This window comes from Mobula hypostoma, chromosome 8, assembly GCF_963921235.1.
Source record: "Mobula hypostoma chromosome 8, sMobHyp1.1, whole genome shotgun sequence".
Lineage (NCBI taxonomy): Eukaryota > Metazoa > Chordata > Chondrichthyes > Myliobatiformes > Myliobatidae > Mobula > Mobula hypostoma.
In genome coordinates, this window is record NC_086104.1 from 107,489,075 (window position 1) to 107,516,515 (window position 27,441).

General features: G+C 47.0%; 1 protein-coding gene across 7 annotated transcripts in view; it reads left to right on the plus strand.

Annotated features, from left to right (window-relative positions):
- serac1 (serine active site containing 1) overlaps positions 1–27,441 on the plus strand; it is an 82,658-nt gene that overhangs the window by 45,524 nt on the left and 9,693 nt on the right. For 4 of the 7 annotated variants that reach the window (XM_063056565.1, XM_063056566.1, XM_063056564.1 and 1 more), the window contains 6 exons: positions 8,561–8,723; positions 9,889–10,039; positions 11,584–11,710; positions 17,198–17,298; positions 18,831–18,928; positions 25,983–26,165. In XM_063056565.1, coding sequence (XP_062912635.1) covers positions 8,561–8,723; positions 9,889–10,039; positions 11,584–11,710; positions 17,198–17,298; positions 18,831–18,928; positions 25,983–26,165 — 823 coding nt within the window. Of the gene's footprint in view, positions 1–8,560; positions 8,724–9,888; positions 10,040–11,583; positions 11,711–17,197; positions 17,299–18,830; positions 18,929–25,982; positions 26,166–27,441 lie in introns of those variants that run through there. The other 3 variants (XR_010018992.1, XM_063056569.1, XM_063056568.1) reach the window with 3 other exon arrangements.

A 27,441-nucleotide genomic window follows, 5' to 3' on the forward strand; every position in this document is an offset into this window, starting at 1 on the left:
GTCCTCCTACCCCAGCCTCACCACCCATACACTCACACGGACAGTCCTCCTACCCCAGCCTCACCACCCATACACTCACACGGACAGTCCTCCTACCCCAGCCTCACCACCCATACACTCACACGGACAGTCCTCCTACCCCAGCCTTCACCACCCATACACTCACACGGACAGTCCTTCTACCCCAGCCTTCACCACCCATACACTCACACGGACAGTCCTCCTACCCCAGCCTTCACCACCCATACACTCACACGGACAGTCCTCCTACCCCAGCCTTCACCACCCATACACTCACACGGACAGTCCTCCTACCCCAGCCTCACCACCCATACACTCACACGGACAGTCCTCCTACCCCAGCCTCACCACCCATACACTCACACGGACAGTCCTCCTACCCCAGCCTTCACCACCACCCATACACTCACACGGACAGTCCTCCTACCCCAGCCTTCACCACCCATACACTCACACGGACAGTCCTCCTACCCCAGCCTCACCACCACCCATACACTCACACGGACAGTCCTCCTACCCCAGCCTCACCACCCATACACTCACACGGACAGTCCTCCTACCCCAGCCTCACCACCCATACACTCACACGGACAGTCCTCCTACCCCAGCCTCACCACCACCCATACACTCACACGGACAGTCCTCCTACCCCAGCCTCACCACCCATACACTCACACGGACAGTCCTCCTACCCCAGCCTCACCACCACCCATACACTCACACGGACAGTCCTCCTACCCCAGCCTCACCACCACCCATACACTCACACGGACAGTCCTCCTACCCCAGCCTCACCACCCATACACTCACACGGACAGTCCTCCTACCCCAGCCTCACCACCCATACACTCACACGGACAGTCCTCCTACCCCAGCCTCACCACCACCCATACACTCACACGGACAGTCCTCCTACCCCAGCCTTCACCACCACCCATACACTCACACGGACAGTCCTCCTACCCCAGCCTTCACCACCACCCATACACTCACACGGACAGTCCTCCTACCCCAGCCTCACCACCACCCATACACTCACACGGACAGTCCTCCTACCCCAGCCTCACCACCACCCATACACTCACACGGACAGTCCTCCTACCCCAGCCTCACCACCCATACACTCACACGGACAGTCCTCCTACCCCAGCCTCACCACCCATACACTCACACGGACAGTCCTCCTACCCCAGCCTCACCACCCATACACTCACACGGACAGTCCTCCTACCCCAGCCTCACCACCCATACACTCACACGGACAGTCCTCCTACCCCAGCCTCACCACCCATACACTCACAGGGACAGTCCTCCTACCCCAGCCTCACCACCACCCATACACTCACACGGACAGTCCTCCTACCCCAGCCTCACCACCCATACACTCACACGGACAGTCCTCCTACCCCAGCCTCACCACCACCCATACACTCACACGGACAGTCCTCCTACCCCAACCTTCACCACCACCCATACACTCACACGGACAGTCCTCCTACCCCAGCCTCACCACCCATACACTCACACGGACAGTCCTCCTACCCCAGCCTTCACCACCACCCATACACTCACACGGACAGTCCTCCTACCCCAGCCTCACCACCCATACACTCACACGGACAGTCCTCCTACCCCAGCCTCACCACCACCCATACACTCACACGGACAGTCCTCCTACCCCAGCCTCACCACCCATACACTCACACGGACAGTCCTCCTACCCCAGCCTTCACCACCCATACACTCACACGGACAGTCCTCCTACCCCAGCCTCACCACCCATACACTCACACGGACAGTCCTCCTACCCCAGCCTCACCACCCATACACTCACACGGACAGTCCTCCTACCCCAGCCTCACCACCCATACACTCACACGGACAGTCCTCCTACCCCAGCCTCACCACCCATACACTCACACGGACAGTCCTCCTACCCCAGCCTCACCACCACCCATACACTCACACGGACAGTCCTCCTACCCCAGCCTCACCGGCCACCACCCATACACTCACACGGACAGTCCTCCTACCCCAGCCTCACCACCCATACACTCACACGGACAGTCCTCCTACCCCAGCCTCACCACCACCCATACACTCACACGGACAGTCCTCCTACCCCAGCCTCACCACCCATACACTCACACGGACAGTCCTCCTACCCCAGCCTTCACCACCACCCATACACTCACACGGACAGTCCTCCTACCCCAGCCTCACCACCCATACACTCACACGGACAGTCCTCCTACCCCAGCCTTCACCACCACCCATACACTCACACGGACAGTCCTCCTACCCCAGCCTTCACCACCACCCATACACTCACACGGACAGTCCTCCTACCCCAGCCTCACCACCCATACACTCACACGGACAGTCCTCCTACCCCAGCCTCACCACCACCCATACACTCACACGGACAGTCCTCCTACCCCAGCCTCACCACCACCCATACACTCACACGGACAGTCCTCCTACCCCAGCCTCACCACCACCCATACACTCACACGGACAGTCCTTCTACCCCAGCCTTCACCACCACCCATACACTCACACGGACAGTCCTCCTACCCCAGCCTCACCACCCATACACTCACACGGACAGTCCTCCTACCCCAGCCTCACCACCACCCATACACTCACACGGACAGTCCTCCTACCCCAGCCTCACCACCCATACACTCACACGGACAGTCCTCCTACCCCAGCCTTCACCACCCATACACTCACACGGACAGTCCTCCTACCCCAGCCTCACCACCCATACACTCACACGGACAGTCCTCCTACCCCAGCCTCACCACCACCCATACACTCACACGGACAGTCCTCCTACCCCAGCCTCACCACCCATACACTCACACGGACAGTCCTCCTACCCCAGCCTCACCACCCATACACTCACACGGACAGTCCTCCTACCCCAGCCTTCACCACCACCCATACACTCACACGGACAGTCCTCCTACCCCAGCCTCACCACCACCCATACACTCACACGGACAGTCCTCCTACCCCAGCCTCACCACCACCCATACACTCACACGGACAGTCCTCCTACCCCAGCCTCACCACCCATACACTCACACGGACAGTCCTCCTACCCCAGCCTCACCACCCATACACTCACACGGACAGTCCTCCTACCCCAGCCTCACCACCCATACACTCACACGGACAGTCCTCCTACCCCAGCCTCACCACCACCCATACACTCACACGGACAGTCCTTCTACCCCAGCCTACCCCAGCCTCACCACCACCCATACACTCACACGGACAGTCCTCCTACCCCAGCCTCACCACCCATACACTCACACGGACAGTCCTCCTACCCCAGCCTCACCACCCATACACTCACACGGACAGTCCTCCTACCCCAGCCTCACCACCCATACCACTCACACGGACAGTCCTCCTACCCCAGCCTCACCACCCATACACTCACACGGACAGTCCTCCTACCCCAGCCTCACCACCACCCATACACTCACACGGACAGTCCTCCTACCCCAGCCTCACCACCACCCATACACTCACACGGACAGTCCTCCTACCCCAGCCTTCACCACCACCCATACACTCACACGGACAGTCCTCCTACCCCAGCCTCACCGGCCACCACCCATACACTCACACGGACAGTCCTCCTACCCCAGCCTCACCACCACCCATACACTCACACGGACAGTCCTCCTACCCCAGCCTCACCACCACCCATACACTCACACGGACAGTCCTCCTACCCCAGCCTTCACCACCACCCATACACTCACACGGACAGTCCTCCTACCCCAGCCTCACCACCACCCATACACTCACACGGACAGTCCTTCTACCCCAGCCTCACCACCACCCATACACTCACACGGACAGTCCTCCTACCCCAGCCTCACCACCACCCATACACTCACACGGACAGTCCTCCTACCCCAGCCTCACCACCACCCATACACTCACACGGACAGTCCTCCTACCCCAGCCTCACCACCACCCATACACTCACACGGACAGTCCTTCTACCCCAGCCTCACCACCACCCATACACTCACACGGACAGTCCTCCTACCCCAGCCTCACCACCCATACACTCACACGGACAGTCCTTCTACCCCAGCCTCACCACCCATACACTCACACGGACAGTCCTCCTACCCCAGCCTCACCACCACCCATACACTCACACGGACAGTCCTCCTACCCCAGCCTCACCACCACCCATACACTCACACGGACAGTCCTCCTACCCCAGCCTCACCACCCATACACTCACACGGACAGTCCTCCTACCCCAGCCTCACCACCACCCATACACTCACACGGACAGTCCTCCTACCCCAGCCTCACCACCCATACACTCACACGGACAGTCCTCCTACCCCAGCCTCACCACCCATACACTCACACGGACAGTCCTCCTACCCCAGCCTCACCACCACCCATACACTCACACGGACAGTCCTCCTACCCCAGCCTCACCACCCATACACTCACACGGACAGTCCTCCTACCCCAGCCTCACCACCCATACACTCACACGGACAGTCCTCCTACCCCAGCCTCACCACCCATACACTCACACGGACAGTCCTCCTACCCCAGCCTCACCACCCATACACTCACACGGACAGTCCTCCTACCCCAGCCTCACCACCCATACACTCACACGGACAGTCCTCCTACCCCAGCCTCACCACCCATACACTCACACGGACAGTCCTCCTACCCCAGCCTCACCACCCATACACTCACACGGACAGTCCTCCTACCCCAGCCTCACCACCACCCATACACTCACACGGACAGTCCTCCTACCCCAGCCTCACCACCACCCATACACTCACACGGACAGTCCTCCTACCCCAGCCTCACCACCCATACACTCACACGGACAGTCCTCCTACCCCAGCCTCACCACCCATACACTCACACGGACAGTCCTCCTACCCCAGCCTTCACCACCACCCATACACTCACACGGACAGTCCTCCTACCCCAGCCTCACCACCCATACACTCACACGGACAGTCCTTCCACCCCAGCCTCACCACCCATACACTCACACGGACAGTCCTCCTACCCCAGCCTCACCACCACCCATACACTCACACGGACAGTCCTCCTACCCCAGCCTTCACCACCACCCATACACTCACACGGACAGTCCTCCTACCCCAGCCTCACCACCACCCATACACTCACACGGACAGTCCTCCTACCCCAGCCTCACCACCACCCATACACTCACACGGACAGTCCTCCTACCCCAGCCTCACCACCACCCATACACTCACACGGACAGTCCTCCTACCCCAGCCTCACCACCCATACACTCACACGGACAGTCCTCCTACCCCAGCCTCACCACCCATACACTCACACGGACAGTCCTCCTACCCCAGCCTCACCACCCATACACTCACACGGACAGTCCTCCTACCCCAGCCTCACCACCCATACACTCACACGGACAGTCCTCCTACCCCAGCCTCACCACCCATACACTCACACGGACAGTCCTCCTACCCCAGCCTCACACGGCACCACCCATACACTCACACGGACAGTCCTCCTACCCCAGCCTCACCACCACCCATACACTCACACGGACAGTCCTCCTACCCCAGCCTCACCACCACCCATACACTCACACGGACAGTCCTCCTACCCCAGCCTCACCACCACCCATACACTCACACGGACAGTCCTCCTACCCCAGCCTTCACCACCCATACACTCACACGGACAGTCCTCCTACCCCAGCCTTCACCACCCATACACTCACACGGACAGTCCTCCTACCCCAGCCTCACCACCCATACACTCACACGGACAGTCCTCCTACCCCAGCCTCACCACCACCCATACACTCACACGGACAGTCCTCCTACCCCAGCCTCACCACCACCCATACACTCACACGGACAGTCCTCCTACCCCAGCCTTCACCACCCATACACTCACACGGACAGTCCTCCTACCCCAGCCTCACCACCACCCATACACTCACACGGACAGTCCTCCTACCCCAGCCTCACCACCACCCATACACTCACACGGACAGTCCTCCTACCCCAGCCTCACCACCCATACACTCACACGGACAGTCCTCCTACCCCAGCCTCACCACCACCCATACACTCACACGGACAGTCCTCCTACCCCAGCCTTCACCACCACCCATACACTCACACGGACAGTCCTCCTACCCCAGCCTTCACCACCACCCATACACTCACACGGACAGTCCTCCTACCCCAGCCTCACCGGCCACCACCCATACACTCACACGGACAGTCCTCCTACCCCAGCCTCACCACCCATACACTCACACGGACAGTCCTCCTACCCCAGCCTCACCACCACCCATACACACACACGGACAGTCCTCCTACCCCAGCCTCACCACCACCCATACACTCACACGGACAGTCCTCCTACCCCAGCCTCACCACCACCCATACACTCACACGGACAGTCCTCCTACCCCAGCCTTCACCACCCATACACTCACACGGACAGTCCTCCTACCCCAGCCTCACCACCACCCATACACTCACACGGACAGTCCTCCTACCCCAGCCTCACCACCCATACACTCACACGGACAGTCCTCCTACCCCAGCCTCACCGGCCACCACCCATACACTCACACGGACAGTCCTCCTACTCCAGCCTCACCACCCATACACTCACACGGACAGTCCTCCCACCCCAGCCTCACCACCCATACACTCACACGGACAGTCCTCCTACCCCAGCCTTCAGCCTCTAGAGAGCTCGTAGACATTGGGCCTTAGACTTACCCAGTGGACCCATAGGCCCAGGGTTCTGGCCATCGGGCCTTGCCTTCCGGACCTCTTGGGCTTTGATTTTTGGTACTAACCCCAACACACCCTGATGACAATGAATGAGGACTCTGTCTCTAGACCTCAAACTCTGATTCGGTGATGTTGGGACCCTGAATGCTAGGCCTCAATTCGTCACATCGACTAGTGTACATAGGGGGGTAACTGACCCTCGTGCCTCCTGCCCGCACAGGACTCCGATCCCGGAACTCGCCAATGACTTGTTGATGTTGGGGGGCCACCAGCCCTTATCCTCGCTGGTCTGCCAGCATGACATCTAACCAAGGTTGTCCATCATCACATATTCACGTTGCTGGCCTTAAAATGTGGAATTGAGGCCTAGGCTCCAACCTGACCTCTAATTCCCCTATATCCCTGTTCCTAAACCCTAACTCCCCTCTCTGACTGCTAGACCATCTCTACGAACCTAAAAACAACAAAGTGCGAGTCTTGACTCGATGGAGACTGCAGCTTGTCACCATCTTGACTGGTTTTTTTAACCACAAAATTTATTAACAGGCAAGTTGAGTTTGCCAATTCTAATGTTTTGAAGGAATTGGGCAAGTTAAGGGAATGGGTGGATGTGATGCATTTAGGTTTTAGATGGTACCTGAGATTTAGGGTTGCCAACTGTCCTGTATTAGCTGGGACATCCCGTATATTGGGCTAAATTGGTTTGTCCCATACGGGACCTCCCTTGTCCCATATTTCCTCCGCTAAGGTAGAGCATTCCTATGAAACTTTTCGTGCCGAAATGGCGTAAAACGCAGAAGCAATTACCATCAATTTATATGGGAAAAATTTTTGAGTGTTCCCACACCCAAAAAATAACCTACCAAATCAGACTAATAACACACAAAACCTAAAATAACAGTAACATATAGTAAAAACAGGAATGATATGATAAATACACAGCCTATATAATGTATGTGCAGTGTATCAGAATCCGGAAGATTAAGCCAAAACCAATTTGTAGAAAAAAATTGGCATGTACACGCATGCGCACACAGGTGCCCACGCAAGGCTTCATGGTCATGGTAGTCTTTCTCAGGGTAAACACAAGTGTCCCGTATTTGACTGCTACTTTTGTCCCTTATTTGGGAGTGAGAAAGTTGGCATCCCTGCTGAGGCCTGACTTGGAGTTACTTCAAAGTGTGGACTCTGGAGGTTCATGAATGTGGCTCACTATCACCACCTTACGGGAAATTGGGGAATGATTAAATTCACAGAAATGTGAATTTCACAGAATCGTTCATAAGTATATCCTACAGTAACCTTAAAAAGATTATTTCACTCAAGTTCAGTCTTCTGAATGTTGTTCATAAGCATAGATTCTCTGTCTCTTTCCAATGCATTGCAAGTCTATTTAAAAGGTTCCCCTGCCTCCTGGCTGCTGCTTTTCCATCACCTTCAGTAATGGGCAAATCTGCCTGTGCATGAGGTCACTCCAACTGGTGCTTCAGCTGGGTGGGGAGAATTTGTTCCCCTCAGGAAGATGGAATTTTTCACCCTAATTTTTGCTTATATCACTGCATGAGCAGAAATTTTTGTTCTTAAATCTATGTTAAATGAGTTGAAGATTGTACCATTTTCATGTGCTATGATGATATATTACTATTCTTTATTGTATTAATTCTTGGTTCATTGAGGTGAAAGTTTCTCTTCAATTTCCATCCCAACATCAGGTATCCAGCCATTGTGATGCAATGGTAGCAAATGGAGGCTTGCAGTTGCTCCAAAAAATTTATCACCTACGCCAAGATTCTCAAAAAATTCAAAGAAATATCATTCGGACAATTGGAAATGTGGCTTTACATGACCATCTTCACTCGGCCATTGCACAGTCAGGTACAGTGACAGTGTTGTAATGTGTGGACAGTCATGTCTACTGAGCGTATTGTAATGTGTGGATGACAGGTATACTGACAGTGTTTTGTAATGTGCAGACAGTCAGGTACAGTGACAGTGTGTTGTAATGTGCAGATAGTTTCAAAGGTTTCAAAAGTACATTTAATATCAGAGAAATGTATACAATATACATCCTGAAATTCTTTTTCTTCACAACCTTCCATGAAAACAGAGGAGTTGCCCCAAAGATTGAATGACAGTTAAGTGTTAGAACTCCAAAGCCCCTCCCCAGCTCCCCCCACCAATGCACGGGCAGCAGCAAAGCAACCACCTTCCCTCCCCCACCAGCAAAAAACCTCCAACGAGCACTCAAGCATGCAGCAAAGCATCAATAACGATCCAAACTTGCAGTACCCCAAAGACTACTCATTTCACCCAGTATTCGACATCACAGGCTCTCTCTCTCTCCCTCTTAAGGGGAAAAGAGATGTCTCCATTTCACAGCGAGAGGGGAGACAAAACAAACAACCCGCTGATTTTTGATGTTAAAAGTTCATTGCATCACTTTTTCCGAGCTCTGTACTGAAAGAACTCATGTCTCTGACACACAGCCAGCAGCCTGCTAGCTGCTTACAATCTTCCTTCTCCCATGACACACCAATTTCCTGCAGCAGCAGCAACCTCAAGTCTGCCCACCTCCAGAGCCACAAAATCCCCGAACCCTGAAGGCGTGCAGGTCTTCAAGGCCACGTCCTTGGCATATTGAATAGCGGCCAGTCGTGAGTTCCTAAGAGTGGGTTCTATTCCTGCAAAGATCCAAAGTCAGCGTGTAACTCCATGTCAGGGTCTTCAAAAGAAGCCTGAAAGGGAAAAACAAAGACATTAAAGATAGAATTAGAGCTGTTTCCGACGATGCAATCAAAGGAGTTTTCCTGCTCCGATCATCCAATAGTCAGGGTTCTTCTGATAGCATTGAAATTCATCTCACACGCACGTATGAGAACATTGATGGCTGCAAATGTTATTCAATTTTCCTAATAGTTAGCTTCCTCAGAATGTTTTGTTAAATGTGGTGAAGGTGTTAGCATTACTGAATGTATTTATTGATGTAAGGAAGTTCCAGACTGGAATCTTTAAACCAATGCGAAGGATCTTTGAGTTGCAGGATGGATTGGTATATTAGCTGAGGTGATGAAATCACCGCATGTTATCCAGGCTTCTCATGCTGCAAGAGCTTTGGCCAATCTGGACAGGGACACCGTGGAAGAGAAGTACGAGGATGGAATATATATTCTTCATCCACAGTACAGAACAAGGTAAGTTATTTAGACTATCATGCTACTTCGAAAATAATGACATTGAACACATATGTAGCAGGCTAGCTAACTTGCAAAGACCAATGTGCTCCTCTGCTCTCCATTGGTGAGGTCATAGCCTCGTCATTTAGAGCAGCTCATGAACCCAAATCCTTCCCACAGTTTATCCCTTAACACTGATGATCAGAGACCTTGGTCCTTTGTTCAACTACTGCTACATCCCTTATCAACATCATCATCAGTATCATGTGCTCTGTCGTATTGTCATGGTCTTCCATCCGTCTTTGATCTGCCTGTGGGAAAGACCCCCTTCACACTGCTGTTCTTATTCTTTTCTCTGTCCATGACCATAATTGTTCTTGGCAATTTTTTCCACAGAGGAGGTTTGCCATTGTCTCCTCCTGGGCAGTGTCTTTACAAGTCAGGTGACCCCAGTCATTATCGATACTCTTCAGAGATTGTCTGCCTGGCGTCAGCGGTTGCATAAGCAGGACTTGTGATGTGCAGCAGCTGCTCATACGACCATCCACTAACTGTTCACATGACCCTGACTGGGGGGGTTAAGCAGGTGCCACACCTTGCCCGAGGGTGACCTGCAGGAAGGAGTGCCCCACATCTCCAACATCTCCAAACCACCACCCTTCAACATCCCTACTGTATTGTCCTTATCCCTGAAGTTGAACAGTCGATCTGTTTTGGTCTTGAATATATTTAATGATTCACAGCTACCTGCAGTACAGAATATAAGTATTCACAGTTCTGAAAAGGAGTCATTGCTAATCATGACTTAAATGGTCAATCTATTATTGATTGATTGATTGAGATTCAGCGCAGAACAAGCCCTTACAGCCCTTCGAGCCGCACTGCCCAGCAACCCCAACTTAACCCTGGCCTAATGACAGGACAATTAATCTTCCGAAGGGTACATCTTTGGACTGTGGGAGGAAACCAGAGCACCCAGAGGAAACCCCAAGCGGTCACGTGGAGAACGTGCGAACTCCTTACAGGGCGCAGCGGGACGTGAACCCGGGTCACTGGTACTGTAAAGCGTTATGCTCACCACTGCATGACCTGCCTACACTGCCTGCTTTCTTCAAGACGGAGCCAGTCAGTTCCATTGCATTACAAAAGGAAAGGGGCCATAAAGTGAAGGTGGTGGGCTAAACAACCAGCGCTGACAGCAGAGCCAGTGAGTGTTTGGGGTGTGGGGTTAGGTGGGGTCGTGGTGCAGGTAGGCTTCATTGTCATTGGGTGAGGTCCAGTAGGAAAGAATTCACAGAATGGATCTGTTTTTCAAGCTGGTATGCATTCAGTGGGCTGAATGGCCTCTTCCCAAGATGTAGCCATTCTATGAATGATTACCTTTCCCCAAATTCCAGATGCTGATGTCTGTGCAGAGTAATTGTTGAGTGTATTTTAATGCTGATAAGTTTAAGTAATCAATCAGCCCCTTGGTAATAACTTTTACTAACACAGAAACTGCCAAGCAATTTGCAGTTGCCTATATGTTGAACAGTACCGATGTTGGTCTCTTTTTTCTTCAGTCAGCCAATCAAGGCAGATGTTCTCTTTGTCCATGGCCTGCTGGGAGCAGCTTTTAAAACCTGGCGGCAGAAAGACCGCACCGATGTGGAAGATAAGAACGCTGACTATGCTGAATGTTGGCCCAAGGTAATAGATCTCTCTGAATTATTGAGTACAATGCCTTTTGCTGCAGACTGTTTTTCTCTGATCCTTGTCCTTCTCTTCTCAATCTCTGTTGCTGTGCTATAATTAATACTACATATCAATGTGAAATATATATAATTTGGTATAAATGAGTGATCTAATCTATAATGACTGTGAATGGCAGAGCTGACTCGATGGGCCAAATAACCTACTTCTCCTATATCTTATGGTAAAATCACTGTCAGGCCACACATAGGAAACTGGACTGACTGGATCTCTCTGCAAAGCCTTGTTGAGCCAGAGGCTTGCTTCCTGTCCTTCCTACTTCCATCAACCTGCACTGGGACCACAGCCCTCCGTACCCCTACCACTCATGTACCTATCTAAACTTCTCCTAAACATTGAAATTAAGCTCAAATGCACCATTTCCGCTGACACAGTCTCGTATTCCTCTGGCATATTCCACATTCTCACGATTCCTCGGTGAGTGAAAGAAGTTTCTCCTCATGTTCCCCTTAAATTTCTCACCTTTCAGCCTTAACCCATGACCTCTAGTAGTCTCACCCAACCTCAGTGGAAAAAGCCTGCTTGCATTTACCTTATCATTACCCCTCGTAATTTTGTTTACCTCTGTCAAATCTTCCCTTCATCTTCTACGTTCCAAGGAATGAAGTTCTAACCTATTCAATATTTCCTTATAACTCAAGTTCTCCAGTTCTGGCAAGATAATTTTATATTTTCTCCATACTCTTTCAATCTTATTTACATATTTCCTGTAGGTAGGTGCCCAAAACTGTACACAGTAACACAGTACTCCAAATTAGGCTTCACCAGCACCTTATAGAAGGTCAACATAACATCCCATCTCCTCTACTCAATACTTTGGTTTATGAAGGCCAGCGTGCCGAAAGCTTTCCTTACCACCCTATTTACCTGTGACACCACTTTCAATGAATTATGCAGCTGTATTCCCAGATCCCTTTGTCCTACCGCACTCCGCAGTGCCCTACCGCTCACTGTATATGTCCTACTGTGGTTGGTCCTCCTGAAGTGGAATACCTCACGCTTGTCTGCATTCAATTCCATCTGCCATTTTCCTTCTTTGCTTCCACTTGGCTCATTGAGTGCATTCCTCCGCTTTGAAAGATCTATCCAATTAATCCTATTTCTTCACTTCAACACACACAAAATGCTGGAGGAACTCGGCAGGCCAGGCAGCAGCAATGGGAAAAAAGTACAGTCAACGTTTTAGGCTGAGACACTTTGGTAGGACTGGAGAAAAAAGGATGAGGAGTAGATTTAAAAGGTGGGGGAGGGGAGAGAGAAACACAAGGTGAGAGGTGAAACCTGAAGGGGGAGGGATGAGGTAAAGAGCTGGGAAATTGATTGGTGAAGGAGATACAGGGCTGGAGAAGGGGCAGTCTGATAGAAGAAGACAGAAGACCATGGAAGAAGTAAAAGTGGGGTGAGAAGAACCAGAGGGAGGCAATAGGTGGGCAAGGAGATCAGATGAGGGAGGGAAAAGAGGGTGGGGAATGGTGAAGGAGAAGGGGGACCATTACCGGAAGTTTGAAAAATCCATGTTCATGCCATCAAGTTGGAAGCTATGGAATATAATGTGTTTCTCCAACCTCGAATTTCTGGTAATGGTCCACCTCTCCTTCACCATTAACATTCTGACCAGGCCTGGGTGTATTGATGGATGAAAATGTGTTCAGGTGTGTCTGCTAGTAACTGTAATAGGCACAGCTGATTGTGTACATCAGTTATGGCGCAGTACAATCTAGCACGATTCGAAATAATATTAGAAAACTGTCAAATGGGCTGCCGATATAAAAGTGTCAGTGTTGTAATAGCCCCACTGAATGCAAGTGGTAAATCTGCCAAAGACGTGATATTTGCTATATTAACTCTGTTCCATCAGTCAGAAGAATTGTCTTTGAAAATGCATGAGGACTTGTATTACAAGTACAAAGCAGTATCTGAGCAGAAGCATCAGGTAATGTTTGAAGTCCATAATCCTTCATCAGGACAGGAGAGATGAGAAAAACAAGTCTGGTTTAAGTTGCAGAGGGGGTGTTAGAGGGACCTAACGGGGTGTTAGGTGTCTGTGATAAGGTGCAGACTAGATTGAACAGTAATAACTACTTTAAAGAAACAGCAGCTAGACATTAAAGAGAAAAGAACAAATTGAAGTCAGAATAACAGAACAACTAAACTTTTTGCAATTTGAGCAGCCAACATAATTAAAGACCCCTCACATCCCGGGCATTCTCTCTTCCTGCCCCCCACCTCCTCCCGACCCCACCCCACAGCTCCCCCCCTCCCTTTTTTTTTGGGCAGGAGATAGAACAGTCTGAAAGGATGCACCACCAGGTTCAAGAACAGCCCCTACCCCACTACCCCACTAGAATGATAAGATAGACTCATGTCTTCACCATCTCCCTTCTTATGGCCTTGCTCCTTACCATGTGCACTGCACTTTCTCTGTATCTGTAACACTTTGTTCTGCATTCTGTTATTTCCCTTGTACTTGCTCAATGCACTGACGTGATAAAGTGATCTATGGACAGAAAGTAAAGATTTTCACTTTTCCTTAGTACAAGTGACAGTAATTAAACCAATTGCCTCGCTTGTCATTTTCTGGTGGAAGATCATCAACTCGAAGTGTGACCTCTTTCTCCATTCGCAGACGCTGCCTGAACTGATTGCTGTTCTCGTCCTGTGTTTCCAGATCCTGCAGTTTTTGTGGAATGTGCTTGTAGTTCAGAGTTCCAGCATTTGCAGCTTTTTGATTTATCACTTGTGTTTCTTCAAAGGGCCATATAGCTCCTTGAGTCCAATGAAGCAGTTTGAATTGCAGTCACTGTTGTGACTTGGACAATAATTTGCACACAACAATTGAGCAATGATGTTAAATGGGAGAGAGATACTGCCAAAGCCATTAGAGTTAACTTAACACCCTGTACACATCATTGAAATGGCGCTGCAGAATCTCACCCCAGCCATGTGATGATGCATGTTCTCGCTGAGACAAACAGGGTTCTTTCTTGCTCAACTCTGAAGTTGACCTTGAACCCATGACCTCATTCCAAGGCTAGCATGCTACCGTAGAGCTTTGACATCAAAATTTTTGGGATGCAAAGGTTCATGTAAAATACTTGCTTATTGCTTTAGTATTTTTTATTGTTACTGGAAAGTTTCTCCAAAATAAAAACATCATGGAGATGTGGCAGATTTTTGACAGGGGACGAAATGGGAGCAGAAGTAAGCCATTTTCCCCTTCTGGCCTGCTCTACTTTTAATAAAATCACAGATCAGACCACAACGTAAACTCCACATTCCCATCCATATGTGATAACCTTTCACCTCAGTTGAAAATGACGTTAAAAATGCTGGCCTTCAGTTAGGAAATTGAGTATCGGAGTTGGGACTATATGTTGCAGTTGTTTAAGTCATTGGTGTGGCTGCATTTGGAATACTGCGTCCAGTTTTGGTCACTTGTTACGGAAAAGAGTGCATTGGAATTGGAACGAGTGCAGAGAAGATATACAGAGATGTAACCATGACTAGAAAGCCTGAGGGTTTATTCCTTAGGATGTAGGAGTGTGAGGGATGATTTTTAAATTATGAGAGGCATAGGTAAAGTGGATGGTAACAGTCCCTCCTCCAGATTGGGGGGAGTCCAAAACTAAGGAACATCAATTTAGGGTAAGAGGAAAGATTTAATAGAGACCTGAGGGGCAACTTTTTCACACAGAGGGTGGTGAGTAATGGAATGAGCTACCAAAGAAAGCAGTTGAGGCAGGTTCGGTAGTACCATTTCAGGAGCACTTGGATAGGTACATGGAGGGGTTGAGGCTTAGAGGGATATGAGCTGAAGACAGGAAATCGGAACTAGCTAGGTGGTTCCCACACCAACCTTCAGTCTTCTCCATTGCCATGGTGAGGCCCAATGCAAGCTGGAGGAACAATACTTCATGTTCCACCTAGGTAGTCTACAACCAATGGTATGAACATTGAATTTCCCAATTTCAGGTGACCTTGACTTCTGCTTTGTTCCCCCCCCCCACCCTGTTTGATCTCCTTCCATTTTTTGTTTCTTTTCTCCTACCATCATCTGGACACCCCCATCACCCATTTCCAACCCCTCCTAATCCTGGTTCCTTCCACCTACCACCCACACACATCATCAACTGGCTTTCTTCCCCCCAACCCTGGCTGTAATCCCATCTGACCTTCACATCTCCTCTAATGGTTCCTGTTAGCACCTCCTTACTTGTCAGATCCCTCTGGCTTCTGTGTTGCTACTCATCTCCCTCCAAGCTGTCTCCTCACCACCTCTCACTAATCTCTACCCCACTCCCTGTTCTGTCTGCCTTTTTAGCATGTCTCCATCCATTATCCACCAGCCTGCCTCCGAAGCCACCTTGCACCCTCCTCTGCCTCGTTCTGCCCACCATCCTTCATCCATCACCCTTCATGAAGCTGACTCAATGAGCCAAATGGTCTAATTCTACTCCTGTGTTTCACGGTCTTACCACTGCCCCTCTTCATACTCGTGATCTTCCCTTTCCGAGCTGTCCCGATGCAGATTTTCAACCTGAAACGTTAACAAGGTCCTTTCCTCCCTCTGATGCTGCTTGACCTGCTGAGTTTCTGCAGCTGATTCCAGTTACTTCAAAGACACTGCTTCCACCACCCTTTAGGGAGGAGATTTCGAACAGGACTCTCAATGTCTGAGCAAAGAAAGATTCCACTTTCCTCCTCTATTGAATAGACAACTTGTTATTTTTAAATAGTTCTGGATTATACCACCAGAGAAAACATTCTCTTGATTTCCACCTTGCAGGACCCCATAGGATCTTGTAAACTTCAACACTTCCTGGTAAGGCAACTCTTCCATTCCAGTTGTTAGTTAATTAAACTTTCTCTGGCAGCTTCCAATGCATTGTCAACCTTGCTGCATTAAGTAAGGAAACCAACACTGAACACATTACTCTGGATGTGCGCTCATCACTCTCTTTATAATTGAAACATAACCTCACTATTCAATTACTCTGCTGTTAACTTTCCAAATTACTTGTAAAACCCGCATGTTATTATTAGGATACGTGGTGTTCTGCAATCTGCCATCATTTAGATCATACACACGACAGTACTGTGCAAAAATCTTGTGTGTGTGTGTGTTTATGTCTGTATATCTGGGGTACCGAAGATTTTTGTACAGTACTGTAGTAATTTCATATATTTCAAGTGTTAGGCAACCAATCTTAATTGTATGTTTTCTCCTCTGACTTCATCACTAAGAATGTGAGGTTTTAAAAACGATTGTGACAATATCATGTGGACCAGTATTTCAGTTGAGCAACTAAACTACTTGTCATCTGTAGTAAGTATGAGTTTAGGGACCATTGTAAAATTCTTCTAATAAATCCTTTGTGGATTTTTCTGTTTAATGCATATACATATTCCTGGTTTTGTCTTCAGGCCTGGTTGGCTGCAGATTGTCCCAGTCTAAGGATATTAACAGTGGAGTACGACACTCACCTCAGTGACTGGAGATCCAAGTGCCCTGTGGAGAACGAGAGGTACACACTAGACTCCTGTCTATTACATCTAGGGTGCCTAAGACTTTTGCACAGTACCATATTTGTCAACGTGGAGCAAGTTTGTAAATCTGGTGGGAGCAAAGGATGTGGAGTGACATGGGAGGGCATGGGATAGGAGGCAGGAAGGAGTGCCAGCGGCCAGAAGGTGACATGGGAGGGCATGGGACAGGAGGCAGGAAGGAGTGTCAGTGGCCAGAAGGTGGCATGGGTGCAGACACATCCAGCCCTGAACACCATTTCTATTACTGCAGAACTGTGCAAGAGTCTTAGGCACACATATATAGCTAGGGTGCTAAAGGCTTTTGCACAGTACTGTTTATCATGTTCTGACGATGCCTCCAAGCTGCTGGCAAGAGTGGTTGCTTTTCGAGTGTGGCTGTTGTGCTGATGGCAGCAGATGAGTGTAGTGGTTGGCATGGAGCTGATGCTTGAGGAACATCTCCTCCTTGCATTGTGCTCGTGCAGTGTCCTGAATCCCAGTTAAAGTCTCATTGAAAAGGCCGCACCTTTTGTGGTGCAGCATATCTGATGCATTGATAAATTAAACAGGCCAAGACAACCATCTCCTAACCAAAGATTACTGATACCTCCAGATAAATTGAAGACATTGAAGGACAAACAAGTGGTATTGAAGGATGATGGTAGAGTGCGTGTTTTTATTTCTGAGGGAAGCGACTTGGATCCGCTCCAATTTGCCTAGTGGAGCAACAGGTCCATAGCAGATGCCATCTCATTGACTCTTCATCTAGTTTATTATTGTGACATGTACCAAAATACAGTGTTTACAGGCCGTCCTGACAGATCATTTTATCCCATCAGTACATTGAGGTGGTAAATTTCCCTCAGGATCAATAAAGTATATCTATCTATCTATCTATCAAAAATAGAAACACAAACAGACTTCAGTCGTGGAGTTCCAGAGAATGTGCAGTGCAGGTAGACAATGCAAGGTAGATTGTGAGGTGAAGAGTTCCCCTTTAACCTATAAGCCTGTATTTTATTATAATGAGTAAACTGATGAGAAATTAAATGGTAGAGGTAAATCTTACTCCTCCATTGTATTTAGATACTTCCTACAGAAAAGCTAAAATATTTAATATTTAAATTTATATAGTTGATATTTGACGTTCCGTTGGAATTCAAATTTTTTAAAAATTGCAAATGCTGGAAATTTGCAACAAAAAAGCAATGACAGAAATACTCAGCGGACCAGACAACATCTGTGGAAAGAAAACATATTAACATTTTGGGTTCAAGCAGTGTTTCTAGTGTTATTTCTTCCTGTTTTATTAGAGTTTGGTGATGCGTTTCACAGTTTACCTCCAGGTTTATTGACTCTGTCAAACACGAGTAAGTTATTTAAAGACTTGGGCTGTAGTTTAACAAGAATAATTTTTAAACTTGTGGAAAGCTCTGTAATATTCATTTTAAACACTGAGAAGCAATTGCTTAATTTAAAACCGGCACAAGTTTACAAAAGTGAAGAGAAGGTGCCTTTTATTTTTACCCAGGAAATCACTGGCCTACAGGGGTCGGGAGCTGCTGACCAAGCTAAAAGCTGCAGGTGTTGGAGACAGGCCAGTGGTGTGGGTAGCACACAGTATGGGAGGTAAGAACTTCTCATATCAAAAAGGTTTTTCCTTTGTCCTTACTGTATCATTACCAATCCGTAAAACCCCTTTTATAGAACACTAAAGTGCAGTACAGATCCTTTGGCCCACAATGTTGTGCTGACCTTTTCTTTTTTTTTTAATTTTATTTTTATTTGGATAAGGAGTTCACAATTATCATGTACTTTTTTCACACATATAACCTTTTCCATTTTTTTATATGTATAAAACTACAATTATTTATACATTCTTAAGTATACATTGAGATGATATAAAAGCAAAATAAACATTTAAATAGATAATTATGTACTGTGGTAAATCTAACCTATTAGGCTAAGTAATGAAATTAGTTGTTAAGAAAAATGGTAATAATAGTTTCCATACAACCCTTCTGGACCATTTCCACTGGTCCAAAATGTTGCATACAAGCCTATATACCAACCATTGTAGGTGTTTATATCCCAATTTGTTCGTGCTTGTTCCTGCCCGCAGACATAATTATCCAATCCCTATGTACTTACTTACTTAATTTTTTCATTTTTTTTTATCCCTTTCCCAAATCTTTCTCTTTACTTGTGTTAATTCTCTATTTTCCAAAAAAAAACAACAAACATTTAGACTAGGGGTGCTTACGTTAGCAATATTACTGTGTTGATGAGAAGAGCAATATAAATCATTAGGAGAGTCATCTAAAGTCTGCTCGCATTGGGGTTATATATTCAATCCATTTATTCCAGATTTGATAAAATGTTTCTTTTTGAGTTCTCAGGGAGTAGGTCAACTTTTCCATTTTAAATATTTCCAAGATAATTTCGTACCAATCTTCTAATGTAGGTGGTATTGGATTTAGCCATTTTCTAGTGATTGATTTCTTACTTGCCGCTAAGAGGGCCTGCAGCAACTTTATATCTTCCTTCTGTTCAAGTAGTAATGGAAATAATTTTCCCTCTCAGTACAGCTTTCAATGTATCCCATAAAATCACTGGTGATGTTTCTCCCGTGTCATTAAGGTCTAGATATTCTTTGATTTCTCCCCTTAATCTCTCCATTACTTTTGGGTTATTAAGTACATGTGAGTTTAGCCTCCATAGTGTTTTCCTCATTTTCCTTTTCAGGATTAGAGACATAGAGACTGGGCTATGATCCGACAGATCAATTGTTGCAATATTACAGTTTTTTATCCTGAGTCTATCTGTATTAAAGATAAAGAAATAGTCTATCCTTGAATAGGCTGAATGAGGGAAAGAGTAATATGTATAATCTTTACTAGTAGGGTGTAATTCCCTCCAGACATCTATAATTCCCAACTCCTCCATCAATGAATTCAATTTCCGAGTCAGAGGTTTATTCTGAGTAACTATTCTTGAAGAATCTAATATAGGATTTAATCTAATATTAAAATCCCCTCCACAAATTCCTACCCCTCGAGAACTAACCATTAGGTCAAAAATGTGTCTATAAAATGACCATTCACTACCTGGAGGAGCATAAACATTCAGCAATGTTATTTCTGTACCTTCTATTCTTCCTGTGATTTTTACAAACCGTCCTTCTTTGTCTCTAGTCTCTGAAATAGGTTCATAATTAAGAGTACTTGATATTAAAGTAGCTACCCCTCTTTTGTGACTCAATTTATATGATGAATAAAATACATGCTTAAAGCCCATTCTTTTTAATTTTCCATGTTCAGATTGGCTCATATGTGTTTCCTGGTGGAAAGCTATTTGTGCCCTCTCTTTTTTCAATTTAGACATAATCTTATTTCTTTTAATTGGATTCAAAACCCCATTAACATTATAGGAAATTATTTTTACCAATTCAGTTTGCATTTTTCTCTAGTAGAAAAAAAGCACTCTCCTTTTCTAACCAAACAGTAAGCAATCCCTTCTCAACAGTAAACCAAGACATATAACCACACCCTAGACATTTCTGAACGTATAACATTTGAAAATTTTCCCCGACTTCCCACAGTGAGGCCTGAGCACCGACCCGCCTCAGTTCAGAGGGATAACCTCTATCTTCACCCTGTGTTAGAGGGCCCTCAGCAGTTTGAATAATCATAGAGAATTTTCACCTATTTATGTCTCGACCATATTGCTATCATTCAAATTATTCCGCCTAGATTATTTTCAGTTACCAGTTTTCATTTTACTTTTAAGTCCGATTTACTCTTTTCAGTCATTTCTCTTAATTAATCTGTATTCTCTGTACATTCGCGTCTGAATATTTGCAGCTTTTCCTTGTAGTTTGACACTCTGGTTCGAGTGGAGCGTCCTCGCCCCACTAACTGCCACGACTTCTGCCGAATCCTCTCCAGTAGCGACTCCGGTTGGGTGATAACTTTTGTAGGTAGTCCCCGGTCCGCCAGGTCCAACGTTGCCTCCTCCACCGTAGCGTAAGTTTTTGTCCCTTCGTCGTAAAAGACTCTCAGCCGAGCTGGATACAGGGTCTGGAATCTGATGTTGTTTTCCTTCAGGACTCTCCGTGTTTCCGTATTTTCCTTCCGTCTGGCAAGAATCCCTGGTGCATAGTCGTGGTCTAAACTGATTTTACAGTTGTTCCACATGAAACCTTTCTTTTGCCATGCTCTTTTAAGCACCTCTTCCTTCGTTCTGTAACTGAGAAATCTGATCAGAATCGATCTGGGCTGGGCGCCTGCCGGAGGCTGTGGTGCCAACGCACGGTGAGCCCTTTCTATCTGTAGGTCTTTTGCGGCCGGTATATCAAGGTTCTCTCTAAGCAGCTTCTCCACGAAGGGAATCATCAATCCGGGTTTACCTTCAGTTCCTTCGGGAACTCGGTAGATCCTCACATTTTCCCTTCTCGAGCGGCCTTCTTGGTCTATTAGTTTCCACTGGAGTTGGTCTTGTAGCTTCAGCATTTCTGCTATCACTTCCTCGGTGTTTTGTAGCTTCTCTTCAATTCCAACAATCCTCGCTTCGGCTTCATCTATCCGCGAGTTAGTTTTTACTATTTCTCCTTTAATATCTTCCAGCTGTTTGCTGTTATCTTGTCGGAACTCGCGAATCTCTCCGAGAATCAAAGACAGAGTCACTGATTCCCCCTCATTATCTCCGTCCTGGCTTGCCGTGGGAGAGCTAGGCCCGTCGCCTTGCTGCATCTCTTTATGTTTATCAGCCTTCGAAGCGGACTTTTTATTCTTGTTCTTAGACATCATCCTTGCCCCTTTTATTAATATAGTTATGCAATATTAAGTATTTGTCTAAATTCAATTTTGGGGCAGTTTACCTTCTTTTTTGTCGAGAGACCTTTTCCTTACGCCGCCATTCTTTGTCCATTCTTGCTTGATATAAGACTTCAGCTGCTCAACAGTCCGTGGTCTCCGTTGTCTGATTCTCCTCTTCATGATGCGCTATACATTTTCAATAGGAGATAGATCTGGACTGGCAGCAGGCCAGTCAAGCACACGCACTCTGTGTCCACAAAGCCACGCTGTTGTAGCCCGTGCAGAATGTGGTTTGGCGTTGTCCTGCTGAAATAAGCATGGACGTCCCGGGAAGAGATGTTGCCTTGATGGCAACATATGTCTCTCTAAAGTCCTAATATACGCCTCAGAGTCAATGGTACCTTCACATACATGCAACTCACCCATGCTGTGGGCACTGATGCACCCCCATACCATCACTGATGCTGGCTTTTGCACCTTTCGCTGATAACAATCTGGATGGTCATTTTCATCTTTGGCACGGAGAACTCAACACCCGTTTTTTCCAAAAACTAGCTGAAATGTGGACACATCTGACCACGGCACACGGTTCCACAGTCTTTCAGCTCATCTGAGATGAGCCCGGGCACAGAGAACTCGCTGGCGTTTCTGCATAGAGTTGATGTATGGCTTCCTCCTTGCGTAATACAGTTTGAAGTTGCATTTCTGGATGCAGCGACGGACTGTGTTGAGTGACAATGGTTTTCCAAAGTACTCCCAAGCCCAGGTGGCTATAATTGTTACAGTAGCATGACGGTTTCTTAGGCAGTGCCGCCTGAGGGCTCGAAGATCACGCGCATTCAACAGTGGTTTCCGACCTTGCCCTTTACGCACTGAGATGTCTCTGAATTCTCTGAATCTTTTCACAATATTATGTACTGTAGATGTTGAAAGACCTAAATTCTCTGCAATCTTGCGTTGAGAAATGTTCCTTTTGAACTGACTAACAATTCTCTCACAAATTTTGGCACAAAGGGGTGAGCCACGACCCATCCTTGCTTGCAAAGACTGAGCCTTTGATGGACGCTACTTTTATACCCAGTCATGATACCTCACCTGCTCCCAATTAGCCTGTGCAGTCTTCCAAACCGGTGTTACTTGAATATTCTGTGCACTTTTCAATCTTATTTTAACTCTGTTCCAACTTTTGTTGAGTGTGTTGCAGCCATCAAATTCTAAGTTTGTGTATATTTACAAAATACAATTAAGTTGGTCAGTAAAACTATTGAAAATCTTTTCTTTGTACTTTTGTCAGTTAAATAAAGGTTCACGTGAATTAACATATTACAGATTTTTGTTTTTATTGCATTTTGGAAAATATCCCAACTTTTCTGGAAATGGGGTTTGTATGATGAAGGTGGGAGCTCATCGCACCCCTGCAGACAGTCCACTCTTTGCTCTGTCTTCACAGCTCTGATGTTCTTTTTTTTTGCCCCAAAATCCAATCCCTTTCTCAATGTTAGTATTGAGTCTGCTTCCGTCACCCTCTCTGGTCATAACAAACATACTTATTTTTGCAAGAAGTAGTTTCTGCCATAGGGAGAGACAGCGTGGTAAAAGGCTGTTTGGCCCATCAATTCTGTGCCGACCATCAACACCTACACTAATCCTACATTAATCCCGATCTATTCCCCCCATGTTCCCATCAGTAGAGGCCTACAAGATGATAAGAGGCATAGATTGAGTGGATGGCCAGAGATCTCTTCCCGGTGCAGAAGTGTCTAATACATGGGGGCAGAATTTTAAGGTGGTTGGAAGAAAGTATGGGAGGATATCAGAGGTAAGCTGATAGGTTGAAGAGGGGTGAGAGTGTGGAAAGAGCTGACAGGACTGGTGGTAGGAGTACAGTACTGTGCAAAAGTTTCAAGCACGTATGTATAGCTAGGGAGCCTAATACATTTGCACAGTACTGTAAATAGCAATGTGGTTTGCTCCCTGATGAAGTCAATGCTTTTTATGCGTGCTGTTGGGGATGAGGAGTATTCTGGAGTTATGTGAATAAAGCAGAGGGGGGGGGGAATGAGGCTTGTTTCATTGTTGTTTGGTACATTCTGTTCTGTGTTGTTCTGCTCAGCATAGTGGGCATGGTCTGTTGGCAGCACTAGTGGGCTGGTCACAGCACTTCCTTGGGTGTGTTTGTTAACACAGGCAACACGTTTCACTGTACTTTTCAACCTGAATCTGAATTTCATCCCTCCTCTTTTTTTCTAGCCCCAGCTTCTTCAGTGTGCCATTCTGGTTAGTTTCTTCACTGTCACCAAGGCCTTAGCATCCCTTTGTGACTGAAGTAAACACAATGGTACTACCAGCAGGCCAGATCGAAGCTCTGCAGTCCTGCCACAGCCAGTCAGTGGCCAATGGGACAACTCAGTGAAAATTGCCCAAGTATGCTGTGTCTGTAAGAAGCAGGATAAGGTCAAAGTAAATTTCTTATCAAAGTACACGTATGTTACCATATACTACATCGAGATTCATTTTCCTGCAGCAGTTACAAGAACATAAAGAAATCCAATATAATTCATGAAAAAATATTCATGAACAAAGACTGACAAACAACCAATGTGCAAATAAAAAATAAATAATCCTGAGAAGACGAGTTGTAGAGGCATTGAAAGTGAGTCCCTGGGTTGTGGAAACAGTTCAGTGTTGTGCTGGGTGAAGTTATCCATGCTGGTTCAGGGGTTGTAGGTTAATAACCGTTCCTGTCCTATTTGTCTTCTCTCAAATGATGGCAAGATGACAGAAGGTTTAATGGAAAGTGCTTGGCACCTGTATGGCAACAAGCTGCTGACAGGAGCTCAGTTAGTACAGTTGGCCCTCCTTATCCGCGGGGCATTGGTTCTGGGACCCCCCGCGGATACCAAAAAACGTGGATGCTCAAGTCACTTATATAAAATGGTGTAGTATTTGCATATAACCTACGCACGTCCTCCCATATACTTTAAATTATCTCTAGATTACTATTAATACCTAATACAATGTAAATGCTATGTAAATAGTTGTTATACTATATTGTTTAGGGAATAATGACAAGAAAAAAGAAGTCTGTGCACGAGAGGTGAGGCGAGCAATGCTCAAACAACGAGTGCTGGAGAGAGAACTTCCGGGTTTTCCCGATCCGCGGTTGGTTGAATCCGCGCATGGGGAACCCGTGGATAAGGAGGGCCGACTGTATTCCACCAGAATCTGTCTGCTCATGACATTACAGCCGTGGTCCAAATACACAAGTCCATGAACTCTCCTCTACCTCTCGCCATCCAGGAGAGGGGCGTCAGAGTCGCTGTGCTCCACTGGGGGTCGTGTGGCGTAACATTCAAGCTGGAATTGGTGCTGCCCCCCAGTGTTCACCCGGCAGAAGACATGCTGTATTGTGTTCGACTGCAGACTTCTGCAGCATTCTTGGACTCAGGGTCTTAGACTGTATTTTTTTGTGTGACTGTAATTTACTGATGTCTTGTGTGCTTGCTATCTTCTGTGCTATACATACCTGGTTCTGTGTGTGACTGTCGGTACCTTGGCCCGAGAGGAATGCTGTTTCATTTGGCTGTATTCATGGGTATTAATGTATGGTTGAATGACAATTAAATCTGAACTCAAACTCCATTTAACTAATAAAAGAAACACATAAATTGCTGGAGGAATTCAGTAGGTCAGGAAGCAGTTATGGAAGGAAATGGACAGTCGACATTTTGACTGTCGATGTCTGTTTGCCTCCCTAGACACTACCTGACCTACTGAGCTCCTCCAATGTTTTGTGTGTTAGTTCATATTCAAGTATCTGTAGCTCTTGTGTCTATAATCCTTAATGTAATTTCTTTCAATTGCAGGCTTGTTAGTCAAAAGGATACTTTTAGATGCTTCAGAGGATCCTGAAATGAGGTCAGTGGTTCAGAATACCCAAGGGATTGTGTTTTACAGCGTACCTCACTATGGATCTCACCTCGCCGAGTACTCAGTCAATGCCCGCTTTCTGCTCTTTCCTTCTGTTGAAGTCATGGAGCTTAGTAAAGGTGAGACTGGCTTGTCTGATCTACTCCATGTTCCGTCAGCTATCGTGCAAACGCTGTACAACAGGCAGAACAATATCACTGCTTCACGTTACATGAATTGTACACTGGCTGTCACAGAAAACAATTGGAAGAAATGGGTTTTTTTTTCAGCCTGGATCTATGTAACAGGAGGATTACCCAGAGGATTAGTTCATGGCCTACGTTTGTATACTACTTACATGAATCATCAGGCGAAGGTGGTGGGGAACAGAATGCTAGGTATCCAAGTTTGCCAATGACACACAAACAGTGGAAAGACCATACGATGTAGGATTAGGCCATTCTGTCCATCAAATCTGCTCTGCTATTCCACAAAGGCTGATTTATTTTCTCTCTCAACCTCATTCTCCTGCTTTCTGCCCATAATCTTTGATGCCTTTACTGATCAGGAACATCAACTTGTGCTGTAAATGTACCCAATGAGTTGGCCTCCACAGCCACCTATAACAATGAATTCCACAGGTCCACCACCCTCTGGTTAAAGAAATTCCTCCTCATCTCATTTCTAAAGGAGTATCCTTCTATTCCGAGGTTGTGCCCTCGCTCAAAGGTTTTTCCCATTTTCTTAAGTTAGACAGACAGATAACTCCAGTCCTGGTGTAGCTGCAGTTGAAAGTGGTTTTATTATTCACTGGCGTGTTGCAGTACACAGGGAGCCGGAGTAAAAAGACAGTACTTCTCAAAGTTCTAATGAAAGGCAGATTCAAATATTGATTGAAATTCCTTTGACTTCTAAAAGGTGCCTCTAACTACTAAATGAAATGTACAAATGATTTGCCTAAACTAATAACACACAAACAATTGTACTACTTCTCATCATTACTGAGTACACCATTTAAACAATCATAGTTTAGGTTCAAGAAACTATGTGAACCTCTGGGGCAATGCCTTCTACAAAAGCTACTTGGAGTCAGGTGTTCCAATCAATGAGATGAGATTAGAGGTGTGGGTTGTAGAGGTGCCCTGCCCTATAAAAAAGACATACAATGTCGGGTTACTCACAAAGCCTGCTTTTCTCAAGAAAGATCTGTTTATGTGCACCATGCCTCGATCAAAACAACTTTCGGAGGACCTTAGAAGAGGAATTGTAGAGCTATAGGAAGCTGGAAAAGGCTGCAAAAGCATTTCTAAAGACCTCCATTGTGATTCAATGTTGCAAAACAATAAAGCATGAAGACTTTGCGGGGTGGGGGCGGTGGTTGAATACTTTTTGTAGGCACTGTACAAGGTGTAAGTG